Below are 20538 nucleotides of genomic sequence, written 5' to 3'. Positions count from 1 at the left end.
GTCTTGCTTTTGGTCAAGCCTGCCCTGTAAGAAGAACCTCTAAGCACACCATTTCAGCATTTCGGTCTGCAGCAGGAAAAGTTGGCAGTGTCCATTTCAGATACACCTACACAGTAATTCCAGACATCTTTTTAGAGTGTGAAAGAAAGCCTAGTTTGGTTGTTTTGCTTGAATTACTTGAAAACAGCTTAGAAAACTATATTAAAAACCACACACCTCTGAAACCCCAGCAATGAAGACTGAATCTTTTTTCCACATCACCCAGAATTTCGTATCATACAATAAAATACCTGCATTGGAACAACTGAAATTAACCAAACAAATGTGTTTTCTAAAATTCAGCAGGCAACGATATGATCTGCAGAGCTAAACCACCAAAAGTATCTTAATTCACGCATCCCAGTGTAATCACTAAATGTAGCATTTTGAAAAACAAATGGTGGTTGGAATTATTTAACCTATTTAGAGCATTTAGACTATTGATGAATTATGATTCATTCCAATGAGAAGCTTTTGATTTATAATTTGGGACAATCTGAGTTACATCAAGAAAAATTCTCCAAATCCCATTTTGGATTTCAAATCCATCTGTAAATACTAGAATTGCAAGAAACAAGCCACTTCTGAGTATAAATTTGTTTGATCAGAATGAAAAATAAATTACACAGTTCTCTGTATATTCTCTCACTTGCATAAGGAGCTTTAAGCAAAGAGTGGGACTACGTGATCTCTAGAGCTTCTCCAATCATAATTATCCTGTGATTCTGTTCTATGATTTGTCTATTAATGACCAGTTAATTTCTATCATGACACACACCCTCCAAGCAGGTGTATCTGGGTCAAACTCGCTGTCCATTCATAGCTTTGCTTAAGTCACCTCAAAAGTTACCAAGCACTGGCCCAAAGAAATACATGATAGAAGGAACTTTCATGGACAGGTTTGTTGTTGGAACAAAAAACAGCAAAACCACAGAAACAGAAGAAGTGGCCCACTGACAAGGACCATATGGAGTCACAACTTTCATTTTATACAGAATTGTGAAAACAAGAATAAGAAAAAAAGACAAGGCCAAAATTGATGCAACTCTTATAGCACAGGGGAAACAAACTCATTCTCAAAATGGCTTGGGAATCTCTAAGTGCTACATTGATGACCTATACCAACACAAGGAAGTCTGCCAAAGCAAAACAAAACCTACCTCCAAACCTCTAAAATATAATAAACAAATAGCAGGCTCTTTCCTTGGGCTTAGGAAGAAACACAGTACCTTGAGGAAAGGGCAGTCAACCTTGAACAGAGAGGAAATAATTTTTTTTAAAATTATTTTTCAGATTATGAAGTAGATCTACAGAACTTCTTATTTCTAACAGACTTGCAGACTTGCTAAAACTCCAGTGGAAGCAGAAGGATATTTAAAAAGCACACCTACTTTTTCACCTGCTCCATAACTTCGACACAACACCTACTAAATTAGGAGGGATATTTTAGCAGCTAAAGTAAAAATAAGGACAACAGCAAGTTATTTATTCTACCAGTATTTCCCTGACCACACAGGAAAGAGCAAAAGAAAATTCTCATCTAGGAAAATTCCACACAGACAAGCAAAGCTCTGTAATGTGATCTAGCACATGGCTATATTATCAACACTGATAGATACATGTTTTAGTGAAACACGGAAAGTTTTACAATATCCATACTTCAAATGGTTCAAGGAAGAGGGGGTAATATGTTAATATCACACAGAACAAAAAACAATTACATGGGCCCATTCCAAGTTCACCAACACCTGTAGGATGAAACAGGCTTTGGATAAAATCCATTTGCTTTTTACATATTGCTGATCTGTTCAGTGGGACAGAAAAATTATCATTCCCCTTGTTAAATATATTTTCCATTTTATTGTTCTTAAAATATTTGAAAGAGCAAATATCGCAGGGCAGGGCCTACCCCTTAGGCTACTACTGTAATTATAGAGTGAGTTCAGGGTGAGTATCTAGCTCTATCTGACTGAAAGTTAGAAAACCAGAGCTCAGCAGTGGGACTAAGCTTGGAACTGAATTTCATGAATACGACATCAATAAATACATCCTGGAATTGCACTAGGTGAAGCATATTTTCATTGAATCACAGAATCCTAGAATGGCTTGTGTTGGAAGGGACCTTCCCAGCTCCCCCAGTGCCACCCCTGCCATGAGCAGGGACATCTTCACCAGCTCAGGTTGCTCAGAGCCCCGTCCAGCCTGGCCTGGGATGTCTCCAGGGATGGTTCATCCACCACCTCTCTGGCCAACCTGGGACAGGCCCTCACCACCCTCAGGGGAAAGAATTTCTTCCTTATATCTAATCTAAAGCTACTCTCTCAGTTTAAAGCCATCACCCCTTGTCCTATAACTACATGCCCTTGTATAAAGTCCCTCACCAGTTTTCTTACAGGTCCAGTTTAGGTACTGGAAGGCTCCAGGCTGAACAACCCCAACTCTCTCAGCTGGTGCTCACAGGAGAGGTGCTCCAGCCCCCTGATCATCTTTGTGGCCCTGTTACTATAGGATCTAAAATTTACATTGTTTTCGGCAGCACAATAACTCCAAAAGGAAATGTAAAAATAAAGAAGCAAAAATAAATCCAACCATAGAACTTAAAAACAGAATTAGTTGTAGAAACCCCTTGCCATCTGAGAGTGTAGAAACTAGGTCACGATAAACAACAAGAGGGCAATTATGCTATTGAACTGACCACACAGTTGGACTGAGGGTAAAAGCAAACTATAAGGAAAATATTTCTCTCCAGATTTTCACCTGATGTGTGGGGAAGTCTTGAAAGCCTAGGGAAAGGAAAGGGAAATTACAGTCTGAGATGACTAATGTGTGTTTCTGATTTATCAGTGATACTTGACTTTTCCGAACAGCACACTCTGTCATAGGAAGCTACTACACAAAGCTTTGCAAATCTTATTTACAAAGCTCTGGCAATATTAAAAATTATGTTCAACAATGTGACCTAGCAAATAATTTATTTTTGGGCACGTACTACAATTAATCCATGTATATCATTCTATCTTAAGAAAACCCACTTTATTAGTGAGTAAATGACAGCTCATAATTTGCTAGATTGCTTGCAGCATATTAGTTTGTAATTATCAAACAAGAGCCTATTCTTAACCTCATGAATTTGTTTCTTGCATCTGATGAAAATAACAAGCAATGCTTCATTGAAAGTCTTGACAAGTGGGCATGAAACAATAATAGAAAGCAGAATGTTGAGCTTGAGTTGATAATACATCTCAATTCCCTTTGTTTCAGACTAGAAATGCTGAAAATTAAATTACGGGGACTCTACCCTTTTCTTTTATTCTACAAAACTACAATGCTATTTAAAAAATACATTAAATAAATGTAGTAAATTCATCTGAGGTTCTGAAAGCATGGTGTTGGACCTTGGTTGAAATCTAGCTACTATAGATACAACTCCTTCAACTTTTTACCTGTATAGTAGCTCAAAAATTAGGATGGTGCCAAATAAAGTTCTACTAAGCATTTATTTTCTCTGGTGTTCCTTCAGTGTTTGACTACAGTTGTGTGATGCACCAGATCGTATAACAGACCCATCTTTGATTATTTAGCATCCAAGATTATTCAGTGCATGTTAGGATAGCATCACTACAAGTACTTGTGGTCTATTTAAGACTAAATTGTGGATAAATATGAAATAAGCCATGTGGAGCTACAACACTTACATTTTCATCACTGATGGCAAGTGATAGCCTCCTAAGTTGGATTCATATCCTGTATCTATCTATCTGTCTACCTAATCTATCTATCATCTGTCTGTCTATCTGTCTATCTATCTACCTATCTATCTATCTATCTCAATCAACAACTCTCAGCAACTTAAAATATTCTGAAAGGATAATACAATGCAATGTTCAGGAGAAACTTCAGGCAGAAAATATGTCTAAAGCCAAAGCCAAAGATTAGTTCTCTTCTTCAAATATCTGTTTGTAATGTTTAGTACATTGTAAGCATCACAAATAGTGCAGAACTTCATAAACTAATGAAGCTACAAGTGAGCAAACTGTATACAACTATGAACCAATTAAGCGGGCAATGACCTACTGAAAAATAAAGGCTCGCATTCATTTGGTTTTGCTTTATTGAAAAAATGTTTCCAGTTTTGTAAAACTATATTAACGATTAGACAGTGAATTTTGAAAAGGGGACAACTTGTGTTATACATAGCTAAATGTTAGCAGAACACTCTAGAACATTTTAGTGGTTTGAAGATACTGTTGTCAGTAATTTCAGAGGCTGGAAAAATAAACTGCTTCTTTTTTCCTTTGATAAATCTACTGGAATCTGACATTTATCATGCTCACTAATAACACCTGTGATCTCAGCATTTCTGGACAAAGGCAGTTTCTGAAGATGGTGAAGCTTAGTAAAGACACTCAGAATTGTGAAAGCTGGAGGAAAGAACAACATGTAGTTTGGGTAGTGAGGTGGACCACCGGGTAGTGAGGTGGACCGCAAACTGGCTGAAGGAAAGAAGCCAGAGAGTTGTGGTCAATGGGGCGGAGTCTGGTTGGAGGCCTGTATCTAGTGGAGTGCCTCAAGGGTCAGTTCTGGGGCCAGTATTATTCAATATATTCATCAATGACATGGATGAGGGAATTGAGTGTACTATCAGCAAGTTTGCTGATGACACCAAGCTGGGAGGAGTGGCTGACACGCCAGAGGCTGTGCTGCCATCCAGCGAGACCTGGACAGGCTGGAGAGTTGGGCAGGGAAAAATTTAATGAAATGTAACAAAGGAAAGTGCAGAGTCTTGTATCTGGGCAGGAACAACCCCAGGTTCCAGCACAGGTTGAGGAATGACCTATTAGAGAGCAGTGTAGGGGAAAGGGACCTGGGGGTCCTGGTGGACAGCAGGATGACCATGAGCCAGCACTGTGCCCTTGTGGCCAGGAAGGCCAATGGCATCCTGGGGTGTATTAGAAGGGGGGTGGTTAGTAGGTCAAGAGAGGTTCTCCTTCCCCTCTACTCTGCCCTGGTGAGACCTCATCTGGAATACTGTGTCCAGTTCTGGGCCCCTCAGTTCCAGAAGGACAGGGAACTGCTGGAGAGAGTCCAGCGCAGAGCCATGAAGATGCTGAAGGGAGTGGAGCATCTCCCGTGTGAGGAAAGGCTGAGGGAGCTGGGGCTCTTGAGCCTGGAGAAGAGGAGACTGAGGAGTGACCTCATTCATGGTTATCAATATATAAAGGGTGAGTGTCAGGAGGATGGAGCCAGGCTCTTCTCAGTGACAACCAACAAGGGGTAATGGGTTCAAGCTGGAACACAGGAGGTTCCATTTAAATTTGAGAAGAAACTTCTTCCCAGTGAGGGTGCCAGAGCCTGGAACAGGTTGCCCAGGCAGGTTGTGGAGTCTCCTTCTCTGCAGACATTCAAACCCACCTGGACACCTTCCTGTGTAACCTCATCTGGGTGTTCTTGCTCCGGCGGGGGGATTGGACTAGATGAGCTTTTGAGGTCCCTTCCAATCCCTGACATTCTGTGATTCTGTGATTCTGTGATGTGCCTTTCAGCAGACTGCTTAGATCGGCACTGATATGTTGTGTTTCCACCTCCAAAAGTTAACAGTCTCAATATAAAGATAAAAAAATTAAACCTGAAAGACTTAAAGCATTAGCAAATGCCGTGAAAGTTACCACAGCTCTGTGCATGTGGATGAGTGCCTTCACTGTCTAAACAGAAAATCAGCATAGCCTTACATTTGCTTCCTACGTCAGGGAAGATCTATTAGCACAATTAAGATCAAGGTCACCTTTGACTTTACCCTTTTAATAGTACCCAGCATACAGGCATAGAACAAAGCAAGCTTAAAATGTAGGTGCTAGAAGCCTCCAAGCTAAATGCTTTTAAAACTCTTAAATAAACACAACCAAGAATACATTATGGAGTAAAAATTTCACACAGGTAGAGGAAGATAAAGGTGACCTTTACATCACTAATTCGTAGGATTTTATAACACGGAAGGCTGCTGAAAAGCTAATGCTTTAGACTTAGTAATCACCCGGTTACCACCACCTCATCCAACTTCCTTATTTGCTTCTATTCCACTCCTTTTCCAGTGAAACCACATTTATGCAATGCTTTAAGAAACTAGCCTGATGTCAACAAAACATATTTTAACAATAGATAGCATTGACTATCAAATATATCCTGCAACTTTTTGCTCTTCAAAGTTGGGAAGCTGAGACACCCAAAATAATAATTATCCTGAAGTGATTAGCTGCTAGATGTGTGATCTCAGCTAAGTTAGTAATGAGCAAAGAATTGAAGCCATATTTTGTCTGCATGAAGTAGAAGGTAAGGTACTTTTTTTACAAACTCTAAAGGTCAATATATGAACATCACTTTAAGCTGACCCAGGTCAAGAGTAGGACTCTGTGCATCACAATGGATTAATGACTTGGCAATCATTAAGATGAGGGTTTAGGCACACATTAGTCACCAATGTACCCAAAACTCTGCTCCAAATTAAGAGACTGCAAGGATCTGCACCAGCTAAGGAGCACCGATTAATGTGAGGATAGATTTTCTTACAGAGCTCAGTCTTTTATCTCCCATGCAGACCTTTTGACAATATTCATGTCATTGTCTCCAACTGAAGTTCACTACTCACACATTACACTCAAGCACAACTTACAGTATTTTAAAAATACTTCAGAAGTAACGAATAGCAGTAACTATGAGCCACTTTTAAGTGTGAATTTACATAGAACAGACAGTTCTGTATATACACTTTTCACCTATGTATTTCTCTATCTGCCTCTCATTTTGTGCTGAATCACGCACATCTATAAAAGGGGTGGCAGGAAGATAAAACACCTGGGTATGTTAGATTTAGAGGACTGATGTATCCTCACGGGACACATTTACATTGTATGACTTCTTGCAAACTTTGTTCTCATTGTCGCAACCCATTAAAAAAAAAAAAAGTCACCTATCATGAACCAGGGCTTCAGTTATTGCTTTAGTTTTCTGTTTGTGGTGGTTTTTGGTTTGTTTGTGTGGGGATTTTTTTTTTTTCTTTGGTTTGGTTTTGTTTCGTCTCAAAAAGAGAAATTATTTCCCAACTTACTTTCAAGGTTGAATTTTCCCGATTTTGAACCTGGACACTGTAGAGCTCAACCACCCTTAAAGCACACGCGAGGAGGATCTGCTTGGCCTTGTATAATGTAGTGAAAACATTTGTATGTCTCCCCTTTGCCATCTGCCTCTGTAGAGTGGTGCAAGATTATGCAGCTCTCTGTCAGACCACAGACGAGAGCAATATCTGCCTAAAACTGTTGCAGGACACAATAAAATACTGTAAGTCTTTGGACACTGTCTGTGCAAGGACCAAGGATAAATACTGGTGGAGGTAGGGGACTAACACTTTTCATCAGAAAATCTGTCTTTTGGGTGGAGCAGACATTTCATATCCCTGGGTAAATGGTGAGATGGCTGGGTGTTCATTTGATGCAATTCTGTTTGTTTACTCACAGACAGTCTTAAGGCCCTGAATTCCTGTGCTTTCCAAGCTACTTCTTGCTAGCTGACCCACAATTATTGACTGAGGGAAGATTCCTATCCCATTCCAGCTGTGAAGTAAAACAAAGTTGTTAATTATCTTGTGTTTGCTTATTCCCTTCTCTCTTCTCTCCTAGAAATACATAAAATTCTGTCATTCCCAGAAGATTTTCCAGCCACACAATTTCTACTGATATACACACCTTGTGTTTAAGAAGCTGATTTCTATTATTTCATCTATCTTATTCCAAAAAGATCTCTCCTGGTTCCTTAATTTTCTTCGCATGAATGGTTGTCCACTACCTGCTTAGCTATTAATTTAGAAAGAACCGAGCAGCATTTCATATATGATGTCTCTTCATTGACTGGATTCCCATCAAAATAGCACCTCAGTGGTTTTGAACAGCTTTGTGCAATGTTTTGAAGTAGGTGACATGATCTAAGCGTATACTTTGCAATTTTGTTAGATAAAGCCCTCTCATGCAAGCGATCTTCTAGATTGCTTGAATTTCCAAATCCTTTAATACAAAAAAGAAGATTCCCACTGAAATGGAAATATGGAAATACAGCATAGCCTACAATCAGTCATCATGGTTTTTTAAGCCTTTTGTCATGACTGAACACAATCAGTTTATTTTTTTTTTTTTCAGCACATGACCATATACTTCATATGCTCCTGGTTTCTCCCTCTGGCTAATATACAGCCCAATCTCTTCATTAATTATTTCACTCATCATTCACTGTCATTCCCAGCATTTATGGATTCATGATCATTTTTCAGAGTCTATTCAGATCAGCATCTGTATTAGCACTTTGCTGCAAATCATATTTTATTTAGCACAAGATACTGACATGACCTACATGGAACACTAAAGAATAACCAAAATGGACGTTCTGTCTTGTCTTTGTGTTATGACCTGTTTGTTTGATTATTATAAATACATGCAATGTCATTTTCAAAAGACGCTTTCTATACAACAACAGTAAAAAATCATGATGTGAACAAAATCCTATATACCAGTGTATAAAATTCTACTACGGCCTGTTTCTTAAACTATCAAAAATTATACAGGTATAATTAATCGCAATTAATTGTAATCATTAGTAAGCTGGTATTTAGCAAAATCTTATTCAGTTATTTCAAATGCTATTAGGACCCTGGTACGCCTAAAACTACACTTGCCATATGAATCTCGCAAGGTCAGGCTCTGGTTTCATGTATACCAATAATTAATCCAATTAAGTCTTGAAAAGGACTTGTTAATCTACTGTGTATGGAACATTAGCTGCCTGGAAGATATGAAGAAGTAGGTCATGAGAAAACTGCCAAAAAAGGAAAAAAAAAGACCATTGCAAAACATTCTTGCACATACTCTTGCACTTGGAAGTAAGCAAACAAAGTGACAGTGGTGGAGCGAAAACTATCTGAACATTCAATGGTTGGTATAAATTTAATTGTGTAAAGGAAAAACATTGAGGTCCTATTGTTCACGAAAGCCAATGGATTTCTTTCTCCACAAGACAAGATAAATTAAGAATGTTTTGGAAGGTTCAGATTCACACTGCACAGCTGTTGCTAGGGCCCGAATTTATGGGTAAAACAGATACTGCGGTTCATCTCTCCATCCAGGCAGGGCTGAGGAAAAACCTGTAGTGGGGAAGCAAGCAATGGGAGATTGGCTAATTAGGAGGAGTAATACATATCTACCTTTTTATTAAAGCAGATTGGCAAGCGTAAGTGGACAGAACAAAGGGAGAGGAAGAAAGGAGGCAGAAACTGGGAATAAGAGCTGAAAAATGGCAATGGAAATCATGAAGCAGAGAGAGGCAGCAGTGTAAACTGCTTCTCCATAAGACAGAGAGAAAAGCAATGAATAGGCAACTTGGGAATGTTTCTGTCTGTTCCTCTCTGTGTGTGGTCCCCAACTGTTTGTGATGTTGGGAAAAAAAAATAGGGTATAATGAAAAAAGAGCTGGAAGGCATTAGCTGATAGAAATCTCATATCTTGTACTTTAAAGTGATAAACAGAACATTTGACTGTTTGCAATGAGGACAGGAGGTGTGAGATAATGTAGCAGCATTCTAACATATGGTATAGTATTGCTCATATATCTGAGTTTTGGCAAACACTAGAAGATAATCTATAAGAAGATACTAACAGCCTGTGCATCGACACTACATGGTGACTCACTCAACACAGAAAAGTGAATAAGGGTGGTAAAGTAACATTATCCCTATGAATAGTGAAAGCAGAAATACATGGGTACTGCCATGGCGATGTTATCAGTGAGAGACCAAAATCCTGTGTTGGCTGATGAAAAAACATAACATAAAATGTAAACTACCTATGTATTTCAGATTTATTTCTTACATGTCCCATCACCCACCATGACTCCTAGAGCACCACTTCTTGCCCTCGCTCCATGGTATATCAGCTGCTTCTACATCTCCACACTCCCTATACTGAGATCTTAAAAATCCACTCTTATAGAGACTGCATTGCTTTTTACTTTTGCCTGAGCTTTAAGTATCTGCAGGTAGCATAATGTGTATTTCAAGCCTCTCAGAGCCACAGCAGCTTGACATCTGATGGAACTCCATAGGCAAGATGACTCCCTCTACTGGAAAAAGGGAAAGATGCTGCAACAAGGTCCCGGTGTGTAAACCGCTCTGCCCACTTCCTGACATCTTGAGAAAAATTATAATTTCTTCCACTACAAATCCCTGATTAGCTCCATCATTGACTATCTGATTCTTCTTGGATATTGCGGACTCACAAGTAGTGACGTAATTTAATAGAGATGGGCCCTTGGAGCCTGATCATAAAACTGCATTGCTCTGCTATAAAAGCATTCAATTTAGATTACTCTGCTATGAAATTGTCTTTTATGTAAACTAATCCCCAAACAGTTCTACTAATTACTAGGTTGAAACTGCTTCTGAAAAAGTAGTTGCATGAACACTGTGCTTTGACTTGGTGAGAATGACTGAAATCAGCTAATAAGTAATTAAATAAGTAGGAAGCCTACTACTAACACTGTTGCTGGGAAGAAAGGTTTAGGTGTTAATTCTTCTTGCAAAGGTAACAAAGAACACAGGTGAGACTCCAAGAAATCCCTACATATTGTATTATATCAGAACATGTTATCAGCAGGACTAGGGAATATACATCACATACCCTGAAACAGAGTGGCTGTTGTTGTAAAACAACTAACATTTATTTACTGAAATAATATAAATGTCATTTAAGGAACTGGTGAAAGCAGCTTATCCACATTAACATTCTTATTGATGTATCTTTCCCTTCTGACATCCCCAACAAGTGTCTTAGCTAGCTGTGCTGTACAGAACTCTAATTTTAACAGAAATGTGTAATTTAAACTAATATTGCTACTCTTCTACTATATAATGAAAATTAATTTTAAATACAAAGTTGCTGGAAAACATAATTATCATTCTTATATTTGATCATCAAAGTAAATGATGCGGTATCAACTGAAGCCTGATGCTGACTATTCAGTGTGACCCCAGCCTCCGTGGAAGTAACGCAAGCCAGACTTCCAGGAACATATAAATTTTTATTCTTGTGATAACAAATGATTAGCAGAAGGACTGTTTTCCTTTATCAGGAAATATGACAGTAAAGGCCTAGCACGAGATTCTGCTCATCCTATGGAAACTTCATTTATCCCAGGACGAGTGGAATATTCCACAATTGTCTTAGCACAAGTTGTGTAAGGACAGAGAGATTGCACAGCACCCATCACGAAATCCCACCTAGGGAGTTAATGGCTGAGTACTCATTTGAGAAACACTCATCACTTCAATGACAGCAGGTATTCCAAAATGGAAATAATGTCCAGTTTTCTTGAATAAGTAACAATATTCCTCTAAGAGAAGTGGAAATCTTTTCCACCTTCCACTGTAAGTAACACCTGCAGAATCTCCCCTTCTCTAAATGAGAATTTTGTAGACATTATTATCCCAAAGATAAGAACACTGACAGTAAGTGTGGAAGAAGACTACCTACTACTCATCATTCTTCTTACTGAAAAGTTTCATGTTGAAGAGTAACAGGATAAAACACATTAACATGACACTGAATTTGCAGAGGAGGCACCAATTCTGGATCCCCAGGTCTCATTCTCACTTGCTTATTCTGGACCCTCCCAAAATTTACGGCTTTCTCAGCTTCATGAAGGGCAGATGGTACCATGTTCAGCATCATTTACTGATGCCATGTTACAGCAAGAAAATTAGAGCAAGGAAATTGCAGGCCTAGTTGCCCTCAAAGAGAATTAGGTTTTATAAAGAAAATTCCCTCATCCTGGGCAACTGGGCTCTAACTGTACAGTAATGCATAAAAATATTGTTTCCTATTCCATAAGAGCTTCACATTTCATATGGGCATGGAGTTTAGTGAAGCTCTGCACCAGGCTTCTCAGAAACAGCTCTGTCATTAGTATTCCCCATCAGCTGACTAAAAAGCAGACATTTACCATAAAGAAGGACCAAATTGAGATGAAGGCTTCTCTCTACTGCCAGGTCAGGGTCCTGCTGGAGAGGGGCCAGAGGAGCCACAGAAATGATCCGAGGCTGGAACAGCTCTGCTGGGAGGACAGGCTGAGAGAGTTGGGGTGTTCAGCTGGAGAAGAGAAGCTCCGGGGAGACCTTAGTGCGGCCTTTCTCCACTTAAAAGGGGTCCATAAGAAAGATGAGGACAGAGCAGGGTCTGTTGCGATAGGACAAGGGGTGATGGTTTCAGACTAAAGAAAGGGAGATTCAGGCCTGACATGAGGAAGAAATTGTTGCCCCTGAGGGTGGCGAGAGCCTGTCCCAGGTTGGCCAGAGCGGTGGTGGATGAACCATCCCTGGAGACATCCCAGGCCAGGCTGGACGGGGCTCTGAGCAACCTGAGCTGGTGAAGATGTCCCTGCTCATGGCAGGGGTGGCACTGGGGGAGCTGGGAAGGTCCCCACAAACCTGAACCATTCTATGATTTTATATGCTTTATAAACTCCCCATATCCAGGTACATATGACAATTTCTTTTGGGTTTTGATTATGTATGAGGGAAAGTGAGATTTCCCCTAGTTTGGAAGAGAAGGGTTATGATTAACAATACAGCAGATGTAACATATCACAGTTAATGCAGAAGTTTTACATTTATACAACGGCAGAAACTGCAGGCTCTATGATCATTCATTCATACTCTGCTCCTTCATCACCTCATGGAGATTTCATCATATCTTTAAAATTTATCTTAGTTCTGGCAGAATTGTGTTTTCTATCTTCCTCCTAATCTAAATCCAAATAACAAAACAACAATTCTACCAAGGCTGCAGTTTATAATTTCCAAATAAATGTTTAAGAATTTTTTAAACTAGGATTGTTTCTACCATTTCTTCTTAAAAAACAAATGACATGTATGTTTGTATTTCTCCTCAGGTTGGATAATGCACAACTGAATACAGTAAATATAATTCTTCATGGTGCATTTCTGTCAAAGTCAATGGTAGGATGACTTTGGTTTGCCAGCTTGGTAATTATTTCAGATATTAGAGTGATGGATAATGATGCTATGTGCTACTGTAGCTTGAGGACTGGTTAAATTAGAAAACATAAACTTATAGTTTGACAAAAATAGCATGACAGTTCCCCATATGGCCTTTTTACTATTTGACCATTAGACTTTATTTTTTCTTCACTGGCCAGAAGAATAGCAGGGCATTTTTATAGGGTTATTGCTGTAAACAGGCTGGGAATGTTCAAATATTCCAGAGAAATTGTGAGTGCATATATACAGAGCAGCTCAGGAGTGCATACATGAAAAGTCTAAGTGGAGAGCTCAGCACACATTCACGTCATTTGCAACACTCGGCACGTGCTGTAGAAATGGCTGATGCGTCCACACTGAAACTTAATGAGGACAAGAGGCATCAAGCTGAGTATACACTTACAAGCCACGTACAAAGTGCTTATTCACGTGTTTCTGCCTGGGAATCCCCAGGCAAAGCACAGGAGCCATAAACAATGGTTCCTATTAAGTCTGTAATCTAGGTTTAAAATTGTTTCGAAAATGAGAACGTTATTGATTAATATGACTGTGTTGAGACACTCTGAAGTATGTTCTCATTGTACTTTAATTTTTCAAATACACAAATCTTCACCTAAATTTACTCCAAAACCAAAAATCTCTGTAATTTTTTCCTCATGCATTTGAGGTATTGTTGCATGAACTTATAACATGCTGGTTAAACAAACAAATTAAATACTATGACTAACAATCCAAGACGTAGTGTTTGTTGGAGACATCACGATTCTTTGAGTTATTATCAGAATGGAAAGGAAAAAGAAATTTTTAGAAATAGCTAGCCTTTTATGTCTTTCCAATGGGTTTCACCAAACATCTATTCTTGAATGCTTTACAAATGCTCCATTAACACTAGAAGCTCTAGACACACCGAGAATGAAATGAAGGTTGAATATTGTGAATCACCATTCCCCGTCAGTGACAGAGTAACAGATTCCTGCGAGAGAAACCACAAAACAGACAAATTTCTGAGCAATGTGCTGGAAAGGTTTGACTGCCATCTACAGACAATAATCATTAGTGCACTGGTAGCAACTACAGGAAAACAAAACAAAACAAACCCCAAACCAACCAACCAAACCAACAAACAGAAACCAAACACACACTACAAGACTAATAAATATCTAACCTGGAAAGCTTCTTAGTTTGTTGTTTTGGTTTTTTTTTTTTTTTTTCTGGTAAAAATATAATTGCTCACAGAAACACCAGCTCCTTCATTCTCTAGAGTGGTTTGAGATCTAACAGGTATAAACTTGGTGTCTCCTACTGCCTAAATATTACTAGATAAATATGCAGTGTTAACATTTTCCTTTTATTTAAACTGGAAAATATTAACTGCTGATTTACACTTCAGAAGTTCTCAGTTAAAACTGTCTTAAATAACTCCACTCATAGAGAGGCATTGGTTAGCAAAATCACAAAACTTAATTGTATTGTTAACATATAATTATATGTATAGCCCCCAAATACTTGTAGGTGCATATACTTTGTTTCCCTGAAAATAAGACCTATCCTGAAAATAAGCCCCAGCATGATCTTTCAGGAATTTCGAGGATGCTCAAAATATAAGCCTTACTCCAAAAATAATCCCTAGTTACGGTTCATAAAAAAAGTCAATTTAAATAGTGTACAGGCAGCTATGCATGGAAAAAAGTAATACGTTTTGGAGCAAAAATTAATAGAAGACTCTGTCTTATTTTTGGGGAAACAGAGCAGCTGTACAAGTATCTTCTCTTTAGAGTTTTCTGTTAAACTTAGGCTTCCTAATCATGCTAATTCTCTCTAGGCAGAACATATGCCAACATATCACAACACGAGTAACTGTGTAAAGATTTTCCTTCAGATGTTCAGAACAGCCAGCACAGTAGTTCAGTTCACTCTTGTCAAACAAATCCTTTCTCTTTTCACTCTGCCTTAAAGCCACTTTCTTTTCTTCAACAGCTGCTGTCAAACTGTCTTTATTTCCTCTCCAAGCCAGCTAACTGGCTCAGCAGTTGCCCTCCTAAAATCCTCTTTCAAAAGTTTTGTTCTAAACTTGCAGAATAATTGCCTGGCAAAAGGAAAAGAGATGGGAGGATTGAGGATGAATAACAAAAGGACTTAGAACTGTTCTAAATAGTCCCTCTGTAATTAATCTAAATTACTATATACACACCACATGACATGGGTCTCAAGAATTGTTCTGCACAGATGAGTATTTCGTATAAAAGTTTAAAAGCAGTGTATTTAAACAAAAAGTTAACAAGCAGATAGAAAAACCTGTGGGCATAAGCTGAAGCTAACTTTTTCAGTTTCAAAGTCCTTCAGCAGCTGGAACTGAGCAAAGTGTTCCAGAAGCCAGAGATATCTGACTTCTCAATATTACCTTTATACATGAAGAAGAAAACGCAATAATGGCATTTTTATGCTCTTAAGCCTTAGAAGAAAATCCTTTCTGTCTTAATCTGTTACTTCTGTAATCTTTTACTGCATTAACAATTACCATTTTTCTGCACTCATGAAGTACCCGCTTTTCACACAGTTTTTCTTTATATATATATATATTTCTATACATTTCTTGAGAGAAACCTGCAAGATGACAATAGAATTACTATTTGAAAGTCTGGATTTGTCGGCAGATAAAAACTGCTAGGCCATACAACTGACAATCCTCTTGTACGTATATTAAGAAAAAAAATAAAAGTGGTACGTTTATAATGTTTAGAGCTGCATTTAGCAGAAAGAAATGCAGTAATTTTATATTTTAGTTCCCATTTAGGTCAAGCCTTAAAAATATCTGTTTACTTTCTTTTATACATAGTCTCAAAATAAGTTGGATTAGACTACTTTCATGAAAAATAAATTTTGATTGAACATGCTGTTCAAGTGAAATATTTCCCATAGCTGTACCTGTTTTCACTGTATATTCTTTGGAAAGTGTGTATATGGCAGCATGACATTCATTTTATAGCAAAGCAGATCTATCACTGGCTTGAGAATGAAGAAACAGAAGTTTAGCAGCTTTATACAACCTGGAATGAAAATTCTATCAGTAAATCAGGGAAATCGTGTTCAGTGTATCTTCAGAAATAAATAAGCAATTCTTGGACTGAGTGGCAGGTGTAGTCCAAAGATACTATAGAGTCCCGTGCAAGTACAAATAGAGGTAGTTAGTGAACTACTAAGTAACTCTAAGAATGATAAAGGTATCTTATGAAATAACTAAACCAAAACTGAGAAGCAAGGCAGTTCACACAAATAATGCTTCAAAGTACAAGAAATTCTGATTTGGGATACTATTTAACATATGACTTATTTTGGGGTTTTGCAGAACTTTGAATGTGCAGCGAGGCCTCAACTCTTCACCTAAAGTACAGGTAGTTATGAAAACAACCATTTGATACCATGTTTAAAGATGCTTCTTGTACAGCTGAGGTGCTTATTTTTATTTGTCCTTCCTTCTGATTGACTTTTACAATACAGGTGAATCACTAAATTTCTGAATGACACACCAACCAGCCCGACCATGGTCTCCAGGGCAGTTACAGCACAAATCGAGATATAGATGCTGATACTACTTACAGCATCTGGAAATATGATGATGTGACAGAGGTCCACACTGGAAGTTTGAGGAGGACCCAAAAATCTGGGTGCAGGCGATTTGTAGGGCTGTTGTTTAAAGGAAACTCAACAGGCTGGAAAAATGGGCTGACTTCTGACAGAGTTCAACAAAGGCAAATGTGAAGTCAGACAGGTGGTGACAGAGAGTAATAGCATGTAACAGGACAGGCTGGGGACAAACACCAAGGCAGCAGACCTGCAGAAGACCTAGGGTTTTTATGGGTGGCAAGTTGACCATGAGACAGCAGAACATTTTGTTGCAGAGCAGCCTCATATCGCTGTTTGACTTAGCAAATGTTAAGGGAATGATTCTTCTCTTCAGTTCAGCACTTCTGTGACCACATCCAGATACAGCTGAGATCTCCACTATAGGAAGAAGACGGACACACTGGAGCAGGTTCAGTGAAGGTCCACCAAGACATTCAGACCACAAAATATGCAGAAGACTGGATGCGGTTAAGTCTTAAGAGTGTGAGAAGGGGAAATCTTATCACTGTTATAAATTACCTCATAGAAATGCCTGGAAATGGGGAAGCCAAACTCTTCTTGCAGATGCATACTGACAGCATGAGAGACAAAGGAAACAAGTCTCAAGAAATGAGATTTAAACTAGATATTCGGAGACAATTTTCACAACAGCTTGTCAAACATAGGACCAGGCTACCCAGAGAGCTAATGGGATGTCCATCACTGGAGATTCTCAGAATTCAATTGGACTGGGTCCTGGTTAAATTGGGCTTGCTTGAGCAGAAAGTTTTCAGACGTGGCTTCCAACCAAAATTACTCAATAAGTGTAAATGTATGCAACAGTTTTAAGAGAACTATGTAATCCACGTTAAAATATCAAAACTAACTTTGCTTGAATGAATGCACCAAAGTACGCTGGAGGCCACCCAGCTAGAAAACAGGCTGGCAGAAAAGGCCCTGGGCATGCTGGTGGACATCAACTTGAACATGAACCAGTCATGTGCCCTTGCAAAGAAGGCGAATGCCCTTCTGGGCTGCATTAGGCAAAGCACTGCCAGCAGGTCGAGGGAGATGATCCTTCCCCTCTGCTCAGCACTGGTGAGGCCACACCTGGAGTCCTGTGCCCAGTTTTGGGCTCCCCAGAACAAGAGAGACATGGACATACTGGAGAGAGTCCAAGAAAGAGCCACCAAGATGATTAAGTGGTGGAGCATCTCTCTTATAATGAAATGCTGAGAGAACCGGGGCTGCCTGACCTGGAGAAGGCTCAGAATCATCTTATCTGTGTATATAAATACCTGCACAATGGATGTACAGAGGACAAAGCCAGGCTCTTTTCAGAGGTGCCCACTGACAGTCTAGAGGCAACAGGCACAGACTGAAGCACAAGAGGTTCCCTCTGAACACAAGGAAACATTTTTTTCTGTGAGGATGATGAAGGACTGGAGGAGGTTGCTCAGGGAAGTTGTGGAGTTTCCATCTTTGGAATGATTCAAAAGACACCTGGACACAGTTCTGGGCAGCTGGCTCTAGGTGACCCTGCTTGAGCAGATGGGTTGGACAAGAGAAGCTCCAGAGGTCCCTTCCTACCTCAACCATTCTGTGTGATTCCACATGTAGATTAAGATGTTTCAAGGGGTCCGAAAGACCAGTAAGGAGTTTTTAGAGAGCAAAAACCAAAATAATTCTCTGAAAAAGAAACTCGCTGTAAAAAGAAACAAGTTTCTCTGTACTGGAAATGCAATATATTGCCAAAGAAATGGAAAACTATTGGAGATAGAAATAATGCAAAATGGATAAGTGTAGTTCCATTATATGCAAAATATTGAATAATTCTGGGAACACAAACAACTCAACATTCACTACAAAGGAAAAGTAGAAGAAGCTTTTGAAAAATCTATCTTTAGACTGTTAAAATGTGCTGTAAGGCTCTCAGTAATCCTGTTTCATATAATCTTGACATATGCAGGTGCTTACCTGAGTTACGAGCTACGTGTCCCAAATGAAGCCTGCTCATTTGTACACCAGTAACCATGCACATTACAGCTCCCTGGAATAAACTAGCTTTCCATGTAACAGAACGGTTAAAAAAACAGCACATGTTTAAAAAATCAGGAACTGAGATGTCAAAAAGCTTTTACTCCCTAAGATGCAAGAAACCTGCAGGTATTCAGAGATCTCTAAAAGAAGCTGAGGACCTCTCCCACTCCTTCTATTTTAAGTCCAGTCGCATGATGAACATTATCAATGCAATCCATTGTACAACAAAGAACTATATCATGAGGTAAAATGAATAAAATGATGTAGTAACTATGGCAGTATACAAAATATTGTCTGAGAGATATTCCAGTTGGTAAACTGCAGGTAACACAGGGCTGTTTCAATTATCTACAGAGTATTTCCCTGATTTCAGACATTCTTCTAAGAACCTGCCTTCTAATATGCTTAGTATCTCCACATTTAAATTTGTATTTACATCCTCTTTATAGCATTAAAGAGATACATAATATCTCCTTTTTAAGAAATCTTTCCATAAAGTAATTTTTAAGATACTTGAGGTTATTCACAGCTTTCCATTTCACCAGATGTAGGAAAGCTGAGGAAGTTATATTTTATAGGACAGAGAGACATATTCTCCTTTCACGTGCTCCTTCGGTTTTCTGACATTCCATTACCTACTATTTGAAAAGGTGTGAGAGAACTAGGAAGACAATTTATTCTCTTTTATCATATAAATTCTTCATAATTATACCTTCTAACAAATACTGGGCTGCAAAAGGGCTTTCAGCATCTACTACTCAAAATAAACCTTTCCCACAGGATTTAAGATTACTGACATTAACCTATTTAATAAATAATTATGTTAATGACGGAACTCTTTCATCTCAATTATATAGCCCATCATCAAAACATTTATTGTTGCACATACAAGCCTATCTTCTCATGTGGCCATATCATCCATAAATTTTCTCTAATTATTTTCAGAAATTGTATAATTCCAATTGAATTCTCTGCATAGGATATGAATATTGGATTAATTATAAGTATTGTGTTGAAATTTTACATTTTCCAAACATGTTTACACTGTGGAAAAGAAAAGGAGATCTGTTCAGACAAGACCATGAAAGTGAGGAAAAAGAAAGTAAAGATGTAATTAATTTACACTTAAAGACTTCAGCCTTTTTTCTTACCTGAGTACCCAAACAAGCCACCATCATATGAGTAAGAAGTTTAGCTGCAAACATTGCACATCTGGTGCAGAACAGGTGGGAGATAATAGCCAAAGTGTAACCTATGGAGAAAGAATTTAAAACAAACAAACAAACAAACAAAACCCCCCCAAAACAAACAAACAAACAAACAAACGAAAAAACAAAGAAGAAATGAAATTTAAAGCTTAGTCTATCAAACCAGGCTAGATAAGAACAACAATGCTGGATCTCTTGATCTACACTTGAAGGTGTAGATCATCAAAGATAAACCCCAAACCCTATAGAGAGAATAAATTCATTTTTGTTCACACTGGGATCACACATGAATTTATTACCTAAGTAATAACATCTATTTAACTTTTTCATAGGCTTGGGAGCTAAAATAATTGCATGATGCAAACAAGTCATTTTTGCAAAGGTTTGTTTGGGTTTTTTTTTTTAATTTCTGCATGATATGGATTATTGTCATAATAGTTTATTATAAAGCAAAGATAACTCTTCAGTGCTCAAACTATTGCATCCAAAAATGCTTTTAGAAATGAATAAATAAAAAATTGCCTCCAGCTGGGTAGCATTGCCTTAGGACATAGCTAT

General features: G+C 38.5%; 1 protein-coding gene across 1 annotated transcript in view; it reads right to left on the bottom strand.

Moving 5' to 3' along the window:
- ADGRV1 (adhesion G protein-coupled receptor V1) overlaps nucleotides 1–20538 on the bottom strand; it is a 288101-nt gene that overhangs the window by 129150 nt on the left and 138413 nt on the right. The window contains exon 85 of the mRNA XM_065656969.1: nucleotides 19924–20024. Coding sequence (XP_065513041.1) covers nucleotides 19924–20024 — 101 coding nt within the window. The remainder of the gene's footprint in view (nucleotides 1–19923; nucleotides 20025–20538) is intronic.

Source organism: Caloenas nicobarica, chromosome Z (genome assembly GCF_036013445.1).
Source record: "Caloenas nicobarica isolate bCalNic1 chromosome Z, bCalNic1.hap1, whole genome shotgun sequence".
Lineage (NCBI taxonomy): Eukaryota > Metazoa > Chordata > Aves > Columbiformes > Columbidae > Caloenas > Caloenas nicobarica.
The sequence above is the reverse complement of the archived record's forward strand: the minus strand, read 5'-3'. Positions and strand labels throughout refer to the sequence as shown.